This window comes from Lithobates pipiens, unplaced genomic scaffold, assembly GCF_037356315.1.
Source record: "Lithobates pipiens isolate NorthernLeopardFrog02 unplaced genomic scaffold, aLitPip1_a1.2 Scaffold_13, whole genome shotgun sequence".
NCBI lineage: Eukaryota > Metazoa > Chordata > Amphibia > Anura > Ranidae > Lithobates > Lithobates pipiens.
The window spans coordinates 536,697,518-536,712,220 of NW_027507718.1; the positions used below are offsets into that span (position 1 = coordinate 536,697,518).

The 14,703-nt window shown below is 53.4% G+C and overlaps 1 protein-coding gene across 1 annotated transcript in view; it reads right to left on the reverse strand.

Annotated features, from left to right (window-relative positions):
• Window positions 1-14,703, reverse strand: part of LOC143975968 (myosin-IIIa-like) — a 192,336-nt gene that overhangs the window by 51,127 nt on the left and 126,506 nt on the right. Inside the window, exons 12-16 of the mRNA XM_077478497.1 lie at window positions 12,655-12,755; window positions 12,468-12,554; window positions 11,260-11,325; window positions 8,887-9,000; window positions 8,697-8,808 (exon numbers count right to left, since the gene is read on the reverse strand). Of these exons, the coding sequence (XP_077334623.1) occupies window positions 8,697-8,808; window positions 8,887-9,000; window positions 11,260-11,325; window positions 12,468-12,554; window positions 12,655-12,755 (480 nt within the window). The remainder of the gene's footprint in view (window positions 1-8,696; window positions 8,809-8,886; window positions 9,001-11,259; window positions 11,326-12,467; window positions 12,555-12,654; window positions 12,756-14,703) is intronic.

Here is a 14,703-nt window from a genome sequence, read left to right on the forward strand (position 1 = left end):
CCACCAGAAGAAAGCTCTATTTGTGTGAAAAAAAGGACAAAAATTTCATATAGGTCCAGTGTTGCATGACTGAGTAATTGTCATTCAAAATGCGAGAGCACCGAAAGCTGAAAATTGGTCTGGCTATTAAGGGTGTTTAAGTGCCCCGTGGTCAAGTGGTTAATTTGCAGAAATTTCCTTACTTTCTGTTTTGACTTTGGTACAGGAAGTGAAGCGAAATTTCCAAACTGCGATGATGGCAAAAAAAAACAAAAACCCCGGAAATTGTAATCCCCCCATTACTCCATTCAAAATGAGGACAATGTTCTATTTGAAGGCCAAGTCTTGGTGAAGACCTGATTATAGGAAGGCCAGAATGCGCGGCACGGAGCCATCTCTGGGACTGAAGTCTCTGTGGGTTTCCAGGCAGGATAGTAGAGATTCCTGGAGGGGTGGGAATAACCGAGGCCCTGCTGTCCCTCATGTCCTGGGGTTCATGCTGTTAAAGCCAGAGACTGAGAAGCAGATGGAATGGAGGTGCCCCGGGACACAAGTCTGGAAGGGGTCAGGGGTCATCTTCTAGCAGTCTCCGTGTTTATACCTTCCAGGTCCTGGCAGATTCCATACTGGAGGAAAAAGACCAGGGAACCATCTGAAGGTCCACAACCAGTGCTGGAGGATCCAGACAGGTAACTTGTAGAACCTGGAAGGTCCATGTCCTCATCTCTGACATGTCCTGGTGAAGGGCCCAATCCTCTCAATCCAGGAGGAGATGGTAGAGGTGATCCTCCTTCCAATTCTTCACTTCTGGGATGAGGACACTTGATGGAGTTTCTCCATCCATCTCGATCATCCACCTTTATATGGCAGAAACAACCTTCCCATTACCAGGGCTGGAGATGCAGCAAGCTAGGGAGGTCCTGACTCGGTGGGATAGGAGTTCAGAAAGGCTGAGAGAAGGAGCTGGGCTGATCCATGCCAAAATTTGAATGGAAGAGACCGGAAGGAGGTGACCCCGAGGCCCAGAGATCTCACGCAGAGTTTCTCAGAGAGGTTTCTTCCAGCATGAGCTCCCAGAGGAAGTGGCAATTTTCTGGAAGGAAGCCTTCTGATTGGGCCGTAGCATGGAGGACAAATACACCAGGTGGAGGGAAGGCTGGAGAGAAGATTCTTGTCTAAAAAGTTCTGTGGAAGAGAGATGAGAAGGTTGTCATCTGGATGGAAGGATTTCCTAGGAGGGCAAGGAGGGGTGCAGGGACCTTTCTGAAGTCTCCGGGAGCGGAGGAGGGATCAAAGGGCAACAAACTGGGGCTGTTTGCTATTGCCAGGTGTAGAAAGCGCTGAGGAGATGGGTAATGGGGGACATTCACCCTGCCTGTGATAAGCTTTGAGACCTCACTGGGGGTTTGAGACAGAGGCTTTTGGAGGGGACAGAATGCGAGCCTCTTGCCTTGCGATTATGGGCCCTGGCATTTGGGGGGGGGTGCTCTTTGTGAGTTGTATGCCTGGGGACCCCTGTTAGATGCGAATGTCATCAACTCCAGCCACCCGTCTGTTGTGTAAATGAGTCTAGTCTGGCTTGTAGAGTATTCCACACATTGTTGTTTGTGCTAATTAGCCCTGTGTTGATGTTTATGGTAATGTGTATTGAATAGTCAGTCAGTGAGCTAGGAGCCGAAAAGTCGGTTAGGTTTTATTCATCCTACTCTAAATATTTGTGGGAGATCTCAAATAAAAGACGATTCATGATGTACTCAAAGACTGGTGTTGTCTAGTTTTTGGGGGTTCCTATAGCCGGATCCATTGGACTCGTGTTCCAGGACTTAGGAAGCGGTATACTGACGGAAACACTCAAGCGGAGTGTGGGGGATGGGTTCCCTCACAGGGTTCCTGTGATTAGCTGCAGGAAGGCAGCCCTATGGAAACAATGGCAGGCTGCCTGCTCTCCCAACTGACCGCTTACATGTAATCCCACTGCCTGCATCCAGGGCCGATCGCTTACATGTAATCCCACTGCCTGCATCCAGGACCGATCGCTTACATGTAATCCTACTGCCTGCGTCCAGGACTGATTCCTTACATGTAATCCCACTGCCTGCGTCCAGGACTGATTCCTTACATGTAATCCCACTGCCTGCATCCAGGGCCGATCGCTTACATGTAATCCCACTGCCTGCGTCCAGGACTGATCGCTTACATGTAATCCCACTGCCTGCGTCCAGGACTGATTCCTTACATGTAATCCCACTGCCTGCATCCAGGGCCGATCGCTTACATGTAATCCCACTGCCTGCGTCCAGGACTGATCGCTTACATGTAATCCCACTGCCTGCGTCCAGGACTGATTCCTTACATGTAATCCCACTGCCTGCGTCCAGGGCCGATCACTTACATGTAATCTCACTGCCTCCATCCAGGGCCGATCGCTTACATGTAATCCCACTGCCTGCGTCCAGGGCCGATCACTTACATGTAATCCCACTGCCTGCGTCCAGGACCGATCGCTTACATGTAATCCCACTGCCTGCATCCAGGACCGATCGCTTACATGTAATCCCACTGCCTGCGTCCAGGACTGATTCCTTACATGTAATCCCACTGCCTGCGTCCAGGGCCGATCACTTACATGTAATCTCACTGCCTCCATCCAGGGCCGATCGCTTACATGTAATCCCACTGCCTGCGTCCAGGGCCGATCACTTACATGTAATTCCACTGCCTGCGTCCAGGACCGATCGCTTACATGTAATCCCACTGCCTGCATCCAGGGCCGATCACTTACATGTAATCCCACTGCCTGCGTCCAGGGCCGATCACTTACATGTAATCTCACTGCCTCCATCCAGGACCGATCACTTACATGTAATCCCACTGCCTGCGTCCAGGGCCGATCACTTACATGTAATCCCACTGCCTGCATTCAGGGGCGATCACTTACATGTAATCTCACTGCCTGCATCCAGGTCCGATCACTTACATGTAATCCCACTGCCTGCATCCAGGTCCGATCACTTACATGTAATCCCACTGCCTGCATCCAGGGCCGATCACTTACATGTAATCTCACTGCCTGCGTCTAGGACCGATCGCTTACATGTAATCCTACTGCCTGCGTCCAGGACTGATTCCTTACATATAATCCCACTGCCTGCGTCTAGGACCAATCGCTTACATGTAATCCCACTGTCTGCGTCCAGGACCGATCGCTTACATGTAATCCCACTGCCTGCGTCCAGGACCGATCGCTTACATGTAATCCCACTGCCTGCGTCCAGGACCGATCGCTTACATGTAATCCTACTGCCTGCATCCAGGGCCGATCACTTACATGTAATCCCACTGCCTGCGTCCAGGGCCGATCACTTACATGTAATCTCACTGCCTCCATCCAGGACCGATCACTTACATGTAATCCCACTGCCTGCGTCCAGGGCCGATCACTTACATGTAATCCCACTGCCTGCGTCCAGGACCGATCGCTTACATGTAATCCCACTGCCTGCGTCCAGGGCCGATCGCTTACATGTAATCCCACTGCCTGTGTCCAGGGCCGATCGCTTACATGTAATCCCACTGCCTGCGTCCAGGACCGATCGCTTACATGTAATCCCACTGCCTGCGTCCAGGACCGATCGCTTACATGTAATCCTACTGCCTGCATCCAGGGCCGATCGCTTACATGTAATCCCACTGCCTGCGTCCAGGACCGATCACTTACATGTAATCCCACTGCCTGCGTCCAGGACTGATTCCTTACATGTAATCCCACTGCCTGCATCCAGGACCGATCGCTTACATGTAATCCCACTGCCTGCGTCCAGGGCCGATCACTTACATGTAATCCCACTGCCTGCATCCAGGGCCGATCACTTACATGTAATCCCACTGCCTGCATCCAGGTCCGATCACTTACATGTAATCCCACTGTCTGCGTCCAGGGCCGATCGCTTACATGTAATCCCACTGCCTGCGTCCAGGACCGATCGCTTACATGTAATCCCACTGCACGAGTCCAGGGCCGATTGCTTACATGTAATCCCACTGCCTGCATCCAGGGCCGATCACTTACATGTAATCCCACTGCCTGCGTCCAGGGCCGATCACTTACATGTAATCTCACTGCCTGCGTCTAGGACCGATCGCTTACATGTAATCCTACTGCCTGCGTCCAGGACTGATTCCTTACATATAATCCCACTGCCTGCGTCTAGGACCAATCGCTTACATGTAATCCCACTGTCTGCGTCCAGGGCCGATCGCTTACATGTAATCCCACTGCCTGCGTCTAGGACCAATCGCTTACATGTAATCCCACTGTCTGCGTCCAGGGCCGATCGCTTACATGTAATCCCACTGCCTGCGTCCAGGACCGATCGCTTACATGTAATCCCACTGCACGAGTCCAGGGCCGATTGCTTACATGTAATCCCACTGCCTGCATCCAGGGCCGATCACTTACATGTAATCCCACTGCCTGCGTCCAGGGCCAATCGCTTACATGTAATCCCACTGCCTGCATCCAGGGCCGATCGCTTACATGTAATCCCACTGCCTGCGTCCAGTGCCGATCGCTTACATGTAATCCCACTGCCTGCATCCAGGGCCGATCATTTACATGTAATCCCACTGCCTGCATCCAGGACTGATCGCTTACATGTAATCCCACTGCCTGCGTCCAGGGCCGATCGCTTACATGTAATCCCACTGCCTGCATCCAGGGCCGATCGCTTACATGTAATCCCACTGTCTGCATCCAGGACCGATCCCTTACATGTAATCCCACTGCCTGCGTCCAGGACCGATCGCTTACATGTAATCCCACTGCCTCCGTCCAGGACCGATCCCTTACATGTAATCCCACTGCCTGCATCCAGGGCCGATCGCTTACATGTAATCCCACTGCCTGCGTCCAGGACCGATCGCTTACATGTAATCCCACTGCCTGCATCTAGGGCCGATTCCTTACATGTAATCCCACTGCCTGCATCCAGGACCGATCGCTTACATGTAATCCCACTGCCTCCGTCCAGGACCGATCGCTTACATGTAATCCCACTGCCTGCATCTAGGGCCGATTCCTTACATGTAATCCCACTGCCTGCATCCAGGACCGATCGCTTACATGTAATCCCACTGCCTGCATCCAGGACTGATCGCTTACATGTAATCCCACTGCCTGCATCCAGGACTGATCGCTTACATGTAATCCCACTGCCTGCATCCAGGACTGATCGCTTACATGTAATGACTATTTGAGAGATTATATGTGCACGATTGGCTGCAAGAACCGCCAGCCCCCATTGGCTTTTCACAAGGCTGCCTATTCGCAGATAATGGCGTGCGGGGGTCAATCACACCTTTGATGGAAATATGCAGATGGGCATCTGGAACGTTTATGGATTCCATCTCTTCCCCACGTTTAGGAGGCGTAATTACAGAACTTGTGTAAAACTGTTGAAATTTGAAGGAATCTGTTGAGGGGTTTTAAATCCGGAATATGAAGAATCCCCCCGATGCGCTTTGGTACTGAACACAGAATTGAGTCCCATGATCCAGTCTAGAGGAGCATCTGGCAGGATGACCTCCCGAGCGGAGCTACAGCACATTCTGCACATTTTTTGGTTGATTTGAGAGAAGGACGCGGTGAGGTGGTAGAGATTAGAACTGGATTTTGTACCCCTTTGAATGCACAAGGTGTGGGAAATCTGTGACCCAGAGAACGACCAACAGTCAAGCAGACGCCCCCCTACCGAAGAGGGACTTGAGGAAGACTTGGTGGACTTTGTGGGCCAAGCCTTGTACTGAATGGAAGGACTGAACTCCAGATTTAAAGATGAAGTCATGAAGAGGGTTAAAGTGCAATCCCTAGTGCTGTATACATACAATAGTGCATAGACCATGTAATAACAGTGGGGTCACATAACGTGAGTCCTGAAAAAACAGTTCGTCAGTCTATACATAAGTCCACTTATATGGGGAGAGGGTAACCAATCTTCTCCTATAAACCTTGAATCAAGGTAGCATAGAGACAACCACGACAATCTGTCTGTAGGGATATCTGTAGATGCAACAATCTGGAGTTATAAGATGAATACTCTTACCAGAACAGTTGGACCTGCATGCCCTACGACAATGGGTCTACAGAGCTTGTAACCCCTAAGGGTTGTACTCCAGCCTCTGAAGAGAAGGGTCACGGTATGGAATCCTCTTATGGGCATCCACGATCCCGACTGGAGGTGAGTAGGCCAGTTGGTTAGCAGCCAGTGGTTCCCGTATTCAAGGATGATGATACCTCCGGAAACTAATGTATCCCATCTCCAGTTTCAGGGATTCATACACGTAACATATAACAACAGGAAATAAAAAAGAGAAGGGCTCCGGATGGTGTAGGTCAAAAAAAACCGATTCGTTTTAATAAAAATACGTATATTACAAAAATAAAAAAGTGATCACAAAAGAACGAAGAAACTGAAAAAAAGCAATATGGGGTGCAAGTAAAGCTGCCCAAAACAGGGCAGCTTTACTTGCACCTCATATTGCTTTTTTTTCAGTTTCTTCGTTCTTTTGTGATCACTTTTTATTTTTGTAATATACGTATTTTTATGGGCGCCCAATTAGAGGATTCCATACTTTGAGTATTAGCTGCTAGTTTTATTGTAGTAGCACAGTGTTTTGCTTTTTTTGTATTTTTAAAGTGCTCTATGATTGGAGGTGGTAGAGGCTCCTGAGGGTGGGGGTTCTCTTGTTGACATCTATGATGAATTGGTCGAGTGGCTCCCCAAAAAAAGACGTCTTCCTCAGAAGGCACACGCATGTGACACGTCTTATACAGACAGCTGCTGCTGTCCAGGTTTTCAGCCATAGGACTCTACACATTCTGCAAGATTAGAGCCAAGCTGGAAATTTCTCTCAGGACATGTTCTCCGGCATCCAACCAAAGAGCAGAAGGCAGTTGCTGAAGTTGCTCATGTAAAGCACGGTCCTGGAATACACGGCCCCGGAATACGCGGCCCCGGAATACACGGTCCCGGAATACGCGGCCCCGGAATACACGGCCCCGGAATACACGGCCCTGGAATACACGGCCCCGGAATACACGGCCCCGGAATACACGGCCCCGGAATACACGGGAATACACGGCCCCGGAATACACGGGAATACACGGCCCCGGAATACACGGCCCCGGAATACACAGTCCTGGAATACACGGCCCCGGAATACACGGTCCTGGAATACGCGGCCCCGGAATACGCGGCCCCGGAATACACGGGAATACACGGCCCCGGAATACACGGGAATACACGGCCCCGGAATACACGGCCCCGGAATACACGGCCCCGGAATACACGGCCCCGGAATACACGGCCCCGGAATACACAGTCCTGGAATACACGGCCCCGGAATACACGGTCCTGGAATACGCGGCCCCGGAATACGCGGCCCCGGAATACGCGGCCCCGGAATACACGGCCCCGGAATACACGGCCCCGGAATACACGGCCCCGGAATACACGGCCCCGGAATACACGGCCCCGGAATACACGGCCCCGGAATACACGGCCCCGGAATACGCGGCCCCGGAATACGCGGCCCCGGAATACACGGCCCCGGAATACACGGCCCCGGAATACACGGCCCCAGAATACACGGTCCCGGAATACACGGTCCCGGAATACGCGGTCCTGGAATACACGGCCCTGGTGGTTGGTTGTCCTGGTCCAATTAGCTGAAATGAGACCTTATTAGGAGAGTCCCCAACAGTCTATAAATAATAGAACATCTCCAGTCGGTACAGTGAGATGTTTGAGGAGCAGCCCTCTTCTCCGGGAACTCTTCTTCCTCTGGATAGAGCTCAGCAATGACTCTCAGAGGGGTGATCCATTCATCATAGTTTGCACAAGCTATCTGTTCATGAATGGGGGAGGGGTGTTTAGACTCCGTGGGTCTCACGGCAAGATGGAGGAGAATGAGGATCTACCATGCCGAGGATTCTGCAGCCTCCACCTTGTCCAATCAAAGAAGACTTCATATTCAATGAAAACATGCAAAGCATTCTCTGAACAGCAACTGTGCTGAGCGGCCGACCCCCTGTGTTCACAATGCAGCATGGGCCCCGGATCCAGTGTGGAATCAGTATAGCAACAATGGTGGTGTAGTAGCAGTGTGGCAGAAGTGTAGTAGCCATGTAGTGGTAGAGAAGAATGAGGAGGAGGAAGGAGGAAGAGAATAATACAAAAATAAGACGACGAAGATGATGACGACAATGATATAGTAGGGGTGCAGTAGCAGTGTTTATACAGTGAATTCCAGGGGGAGGCATTACCATTGGCTGATCAACCTTGTGGGCAGCGTTAGAGGAGGAGGGCAGATGGAGGACCTACCTGTGGACAGTGCAGGTGGGGGAGGGGAGATGGAGGACCTACCTGTGGACAGTGCAGGTGGGGGAGGGGAGATGGAGGACCTACCTGTGGACAGTGCAGGTGGGGGAGGGGAGATGGAGGACCTACCTGTGGACAGTGCAGGTGGGGGAGGGGAGATGGAGGACCTACCTGTGGACAGTGCATGTGGGGGAGGGGAGATGGAGGACCTACCTGTGGACAGTGCAGGTGGGGGAGGGGAGATGGAGGACCTACCTGTGGACAGTGCAGGTGGGGGAGGGGAGATGGAGGACCTACCTGTGGACAGTGCAGGTGGGGGAGGGGAGATGGAAGACCTACCTGCAAAGAGAAGGCCAAGTAGTTCAGTGACGCTGTTGATGAAGAGGTTCTGTATGTTGGTGGGGACGGTGTCTCTGTTCTTCTCCAAAAACCCGACCGCCGTGTACTGGACCTGGAAGGGATATCGTGGACAATGAGGACATAGAGCCCTTCTACCCCTTCACCTCAACACCACAGGATCCTCACTTACCTTCCCAGCATAGTGGTGAATGATGAATCCGGGGTCCCTCCCTCGCGCTCGTTCGAAGTGGGGATTTCCTTTACATCCAACGCACAACTTCTCCAGGAATGTGTCATCTGAGGCCTGCAGGGTGGAAGGTGAGAACATTCAGTAGGGGGATCAGACATGAGAGGGGGACAAGGGGGGCTAATGACCCCAGAAAAATAAGTTCTGGGGTCTCCGGTCACAGGGGGGATGGGGGAACGCAAGTTCTGGGGTCAACAGTCACAGGAGGGATGGGGGTATGGAAGTTCCGGGGTCGCCAGTCACAGGAGGGATGAGGGTATGGAAGTTCTGGGGACACCAGTCACAGGAGGGATGGGGGTATGGAAGTTCCGGGGTCACCAGTCACAGGAGGGATGGGGGTATGGAAGTTCCGGGGTCATCAGTCACAGGAGGGATGGGGGAACGCAAGTTCTGGGGTCATCAGTCACAGGAGGGGTGGGGGTATGGAAGTTCTGGGGTTGCCAGTCATGGGAGGGATGGGGGTATGGAAGTTCCGGGGTCACCAGTCACAGGAGGGATGGGGGTATGGAAGTTCTGGGGTCGCCAGTCACGAGAGGGATGGGGGTATGGAAGTTCCGGGGTCACCAGTCACAGGAGGGGTGGGGGTATGGAAGTTCTGGGGTCGCCAGTCACAGGAGGGATGGGGGTATGGAAGTTCCGGGGTCACCAGTCACAGGAGGGATGGGGGTATGGAAGTTCCGGGGTCACCAGTCACAGGAGGGATGGGGGTATGGAAGTTCTGGGGTCGCCAGTCACGAGAGGGATGGGGGTATGGAAGTTCCGGGGTCACCAGTCACAGGAGGGGTGGGGGTATGGAAGTTCTGGGGTCGCCAGTCACGAGAGGGATGGGGGTATGGAAGTTCCGGGGTCACCAGTCACAGGAGGGGTGGGGGTATGGAAGTTCTGGGGTTGCCAGTCACGGGAGGGATGGGGGTATGGAAGTGCCGGGGTCACCAGTCACGGGAGGGATGGGGGTATGGAAGTTCCGGGGTCACCAGTCACAGGAGGGGTGGGGGTATGGAAGTTCTGGGGTTGCCAGTCACGGGAGGGATGGGGGTATGGAAGTGCCGGGGTCACCAGTCACGGGAGGGATGGGGGTATGGAAGTTCCGGGGTCACCAGTCACGGGAGGGATGGGGGTATGGAAGTTCCGGGGTCACCAGTCACAGGAGGGGTGGGGGTATGGAAGTTCCGGGGTCACCAGTCACAGGAGGGATGGGGTATGGAAGTTCCGGGGTCACCAGTCACAGGAGGGATGGGGGTATGGAAGTTCCGGGGTCACCAGTCACAGGAGGGATGGGGTATGGAAGTTCCGGGGTCACCAGTCACAGGAGGGATGGGGGTATGGAAATTCCGGGGTCACCAGTCACAGGAGGGATGGGGTATGGAAGTTCCGGGGTCACCAGTCACAGGAGGGATGGGGGTATGGAAGTTCCGGGGTCGCCAGTCACAGGAGGGATGAGGGTATGGAAGTTCTGGGGTTGCCAGTCACAGGAGGGATGGGGGTATGGAAGTTCCGGGGTCACCAGTCACAGGAGGGATGGGGGTATGGAAGTTCCGGGGTCACCAGTCACAGGAGGGATGGGGGTATGGAAGTTCCGGGGTCGCCAGTCACAGGAGGGATGAGGGTATGGAAGTTCTGGGGTTGCCAGTCACAGGAGGGATGGGGGTATGGAAGTTCTGGGGTTGCCAGTCACAGGAGGGATGGGGGTATGGAAGTTCCGGGGTCACCAGTCACAGGAGGGATGGGGGTATGGAAGTTCCGGGGTCACCAGTCACAGGAGGGATGGGGGTATGGAAGTTCCGGGGTCACCAGTCACGGGAGGGATGGGGGTATGGAAGTTCTGGGGACACCAGTCACAGGAGGGATGGGGGTATGGAAGTTCCGGGGTCACCAGTCACAGGAGGGATGGGGGTATGGAAGTTCTGGGGACACCAGTCACGGGAGGGATGGTGGTATGGAAGAGTTCTGGGATCACCAGTCACGGGGGGAGGGGGGACTTGCTATTTCATGACAGTCAGCCAGTCCCATCTTCAGGAGATATTCTCACTTTACATCCCCACCATCTCCTATTTCTGTGAGACTCCAACTCCGCTCATCCTCACTGTGCTTTCTGGATCGGTTTCCTCCTCACCTCTTCAGTCCCCCCCCTCCCCCCCGTTGTGTTCTCCATAATATAGGGAAGGAGCCTCCTGCCAATGGAGAATGGGGAAGATCTGCACACCAGGATACAGAGATCTCTCCACCCAAATATGAATCAAGTAACTCGGCTTTCCATAGGAAGAGCTGAAGCGGCTGTCAGACTGAGGGTAGGGGAACCCAGTAAATGACACTCACCCGCGGGAAGGATGTCTGCTCATCCAGAATGGAGAGAATTCCTGCTGGCCGGGCCAGAAAGAGATCCTTGTATGGAGAGAGAAGAGCGACATTAATACCGAGATTTGCATACAGTCATATAGTGGGATTAACCCTTTCACCATCCTACAGAGCACTTCCCACCACCCCAACCATCCATAACTTATCTATATAGAGAGAGAACCAACTGACAACAAAGGACTGCCCACCACCCCAACTGTCTATAGGTCATCTATAGAAAGAGCACCAACTCCAACAACAGGGGACTGCCCACCACCCCAACCATCCATAGGACATCTATAGGGAGAGAGAGCACCAATTCTGACAACAGAGGACTACCCTCCACCCCAACCATCCATCCATACAAAGAGCACCGACTCCGACAACGGAGGACTGTCCTCCACCACAACCATCCATAGGTCATCTATAGAGAGTGCCAACTCTGACAACAGAGGCTGTCCTCCTCCTAACCATAGAAACAGCACCGACTCCGACAACAGAGGACTGTACTCCACCCTGGCTATCCATAGGTCATCTATAGAGAGTGCCAACTCTGACAACAGAGGACTGTCCTCCACCCAACCATCCATAGGACATCTATAGGGAGAGAGAGCACCAATTCTGACAACAGAGGACTACCCTCCACCCCAACCATCCATCCATAGAAAGAGCACCGACTCCGACAAAAGAGGACTGTCCTCCACCCCAACCATCCATAGGTCATCTATAAAGAGTGCCAACTCTGACAACAGAGGCTGTCCTCCACCCAACCATCTATCCATACAAAGAGCACTGACTCCGACAACGGAGGACTGTCCTCCACCCAACCATCAATTCATCCATACAAAGAGCACCCACTCCGACAAGAGAGGGCTGTCCTCCACCCCAACCATCCATAGGTCATCTATAGAGAGTGCCAACTCTGACAACGGAGGACTGTCCTCCACCCAACCATCCATGAGTAGTCTACAGAGAGAGCGCCAACTGTGTATACTGCCATGACATGACTAATTTATACTGAGACACGGGTATGCCACAAGGTGGGAAACTGGAAGTCTCCTCTTAGAGGAAAAAAAACAGAAGGGGGCGACTAAGATTAAAGCAAAGCGTGAGAAGATGAATAACAGAAAAGTATTAAAACGAGTCATGTGACCTCTTCCTGGGGGAAGACAATCCATGGCACTACGTACCAAGATCGGCTGATTGTTAACAAAGGTGACAGCATCTTGCTGGATCCCTTCCTGCAGATAATGCTGCTGCTCCATCAGGAAGATGTGCTGAGATACAAAACAGACCCGTTATAACCTGCGTTTTACACCCCCCCCCCCCCCCTCCTCAAATGTAGGATTACGTACGCACGGATCATTATACACTCACATGGTTGAAGAAGTTCTGCAGCTGCTCATTGGCCAGGTTTATACACAATTGCTCAAAGCGATTCACAGCAAAGTTCTCAAAGCCAAAAATATCCAAAATACCTGAGAAGAGAAAAGGAAAACCCTTCATGTGGCCAATCTGAGGAGGAATTATCACCAGTAATATTACATTATATTATATATATATATACACACTCACACACTATTATATATACCAGCCAGACACAGGGTGGCTCACCTTCCATCCAATATAGGTAACCCTCGGGTATACAGGCATCCGGTGAGTGCAGGGACATGAGCAGGAAATGGGATTTTTGTATTTCTGTCCAATCCATGTGGTGGAGTCCATTAAGGAATACAGACACATTTGGGTCATAGTGATGCTTACACACGGACTGGACTCGTAAATCGTATATCGTCTTCTCTACCCAGCATGCCTCGGTTTTGTGACTAAGCAGTACCAAGAACATGAGATGAAACAAAGGGACGGGACCATAAAGGACCTCAAGAAATGGATCTTACATTATGTCCCAAAATCCTATTTTCTTTCTTATCCATTGAGGGACGGGAATTCAGATACATTTGGGACATCCAAAGGCAGTCCAATCAAGGGATGGGCGGCACAGCGCCAGTCACTAAAATGCCTCACGAAGAGCACTGGGCGTTGCCTACAGCCCACGAGCAACTTGAAGGACTAATACCCTAATCTGGAACCAGAAGAAATGGGACTCCCAACCAGATAGGGGACCTACCAATACAACCAAGTGGAGAATCTGATCAACCAGAACCCACCAAAAACAGATGGAAGACTAACAAATTCCCAAACAAGGAAAGGAGGACCTACACACAAAAACACTTGGGGCACCTCCACAAGAAATTGATCCCATGAGGGAATCTAGTACAAAAATACAGGTCCAGTTGGTCTACATGGAAAGGCCTCAGGATGAATATAAACCACCCTCTCCGACACCCCCAGGGGGAATATGGGGCCTTCAGTAGACTACTGTGGAGCCTGCCTAATATGAATCACGCCACTCCGCCCCCCCCCACAGACACGCCCCTCCACCCCCTACCACAGGCACGCCACCCCACCCCCTACCACAGGCACGCCACCCCACCTCCCCTCATACAGGCACACCACAAAGCCGCCCCCCTCCCACAGGCACGCCACACAGCCTCCCCCCTCCCACAGGCACGCCACAAAGCCCCTTACCACATGGACGCCACTCCGCCCCCCTACCAGAGGCATGCCACCCCTCCCCCTTCCTACAGGCACGCCCCTCTGCCCTCCTCCCACAGGCACGACACTCTGCCCCCTACCACAGGCACGCCACTCCACCCCCCCCCCCCCCCCCACGGGCACGCCACTCCGCCCCCTCCCACGGGCACACCACTCTACGCCCCCCTCCCACGGGCACACCACTCTACCCCCCCACCACAAGGACGCCACTCTACCCCCCCACCACAAGGACGCCACTCTACCCCCCCACCACAAGGACGCCACTCTACCCCCCCACCACAAGGACGCCACTCCGTCCCCTACCACAGACACGCCCCTCCGCCCCCTACCACAGGCACGCCCCTCCACCCCCTACCACAGGCACGCCACCCCACCCCCTACCACAGGCACGCCACCCCACCTCCCCTCATACAGGCACGCCACAAAGCCGCCCCCCTCCCACAGGCACGCCACACAGCCTCCCCCCTCCCACAGGCACGCCACAAAGCCCCTTACCACATGGACGCCACTCCGCCCCCCTACCAGAGGCATGCCACCCCCTCCCCCTTCCTACAGGCACGCCCCTCTGCCCTCCTCCCACAGGCACGACACTCTGCCCCCTACCACAGGCACGCCACTCCGCCCCCCCCCCCCCACGGGCACACCACTCTACCCCCCCACCACAAGGATGCCACTCTACCCCCCCACCACAAGGATGCCACTCTACCCCCCCACCACAAGGATGCCACTCTACCCCCCCACCACAAGGACGCCACTCTACCCCCCCCACCACAAGGACGCCACTCTGTCCCCTACCACAAGGACGCCACT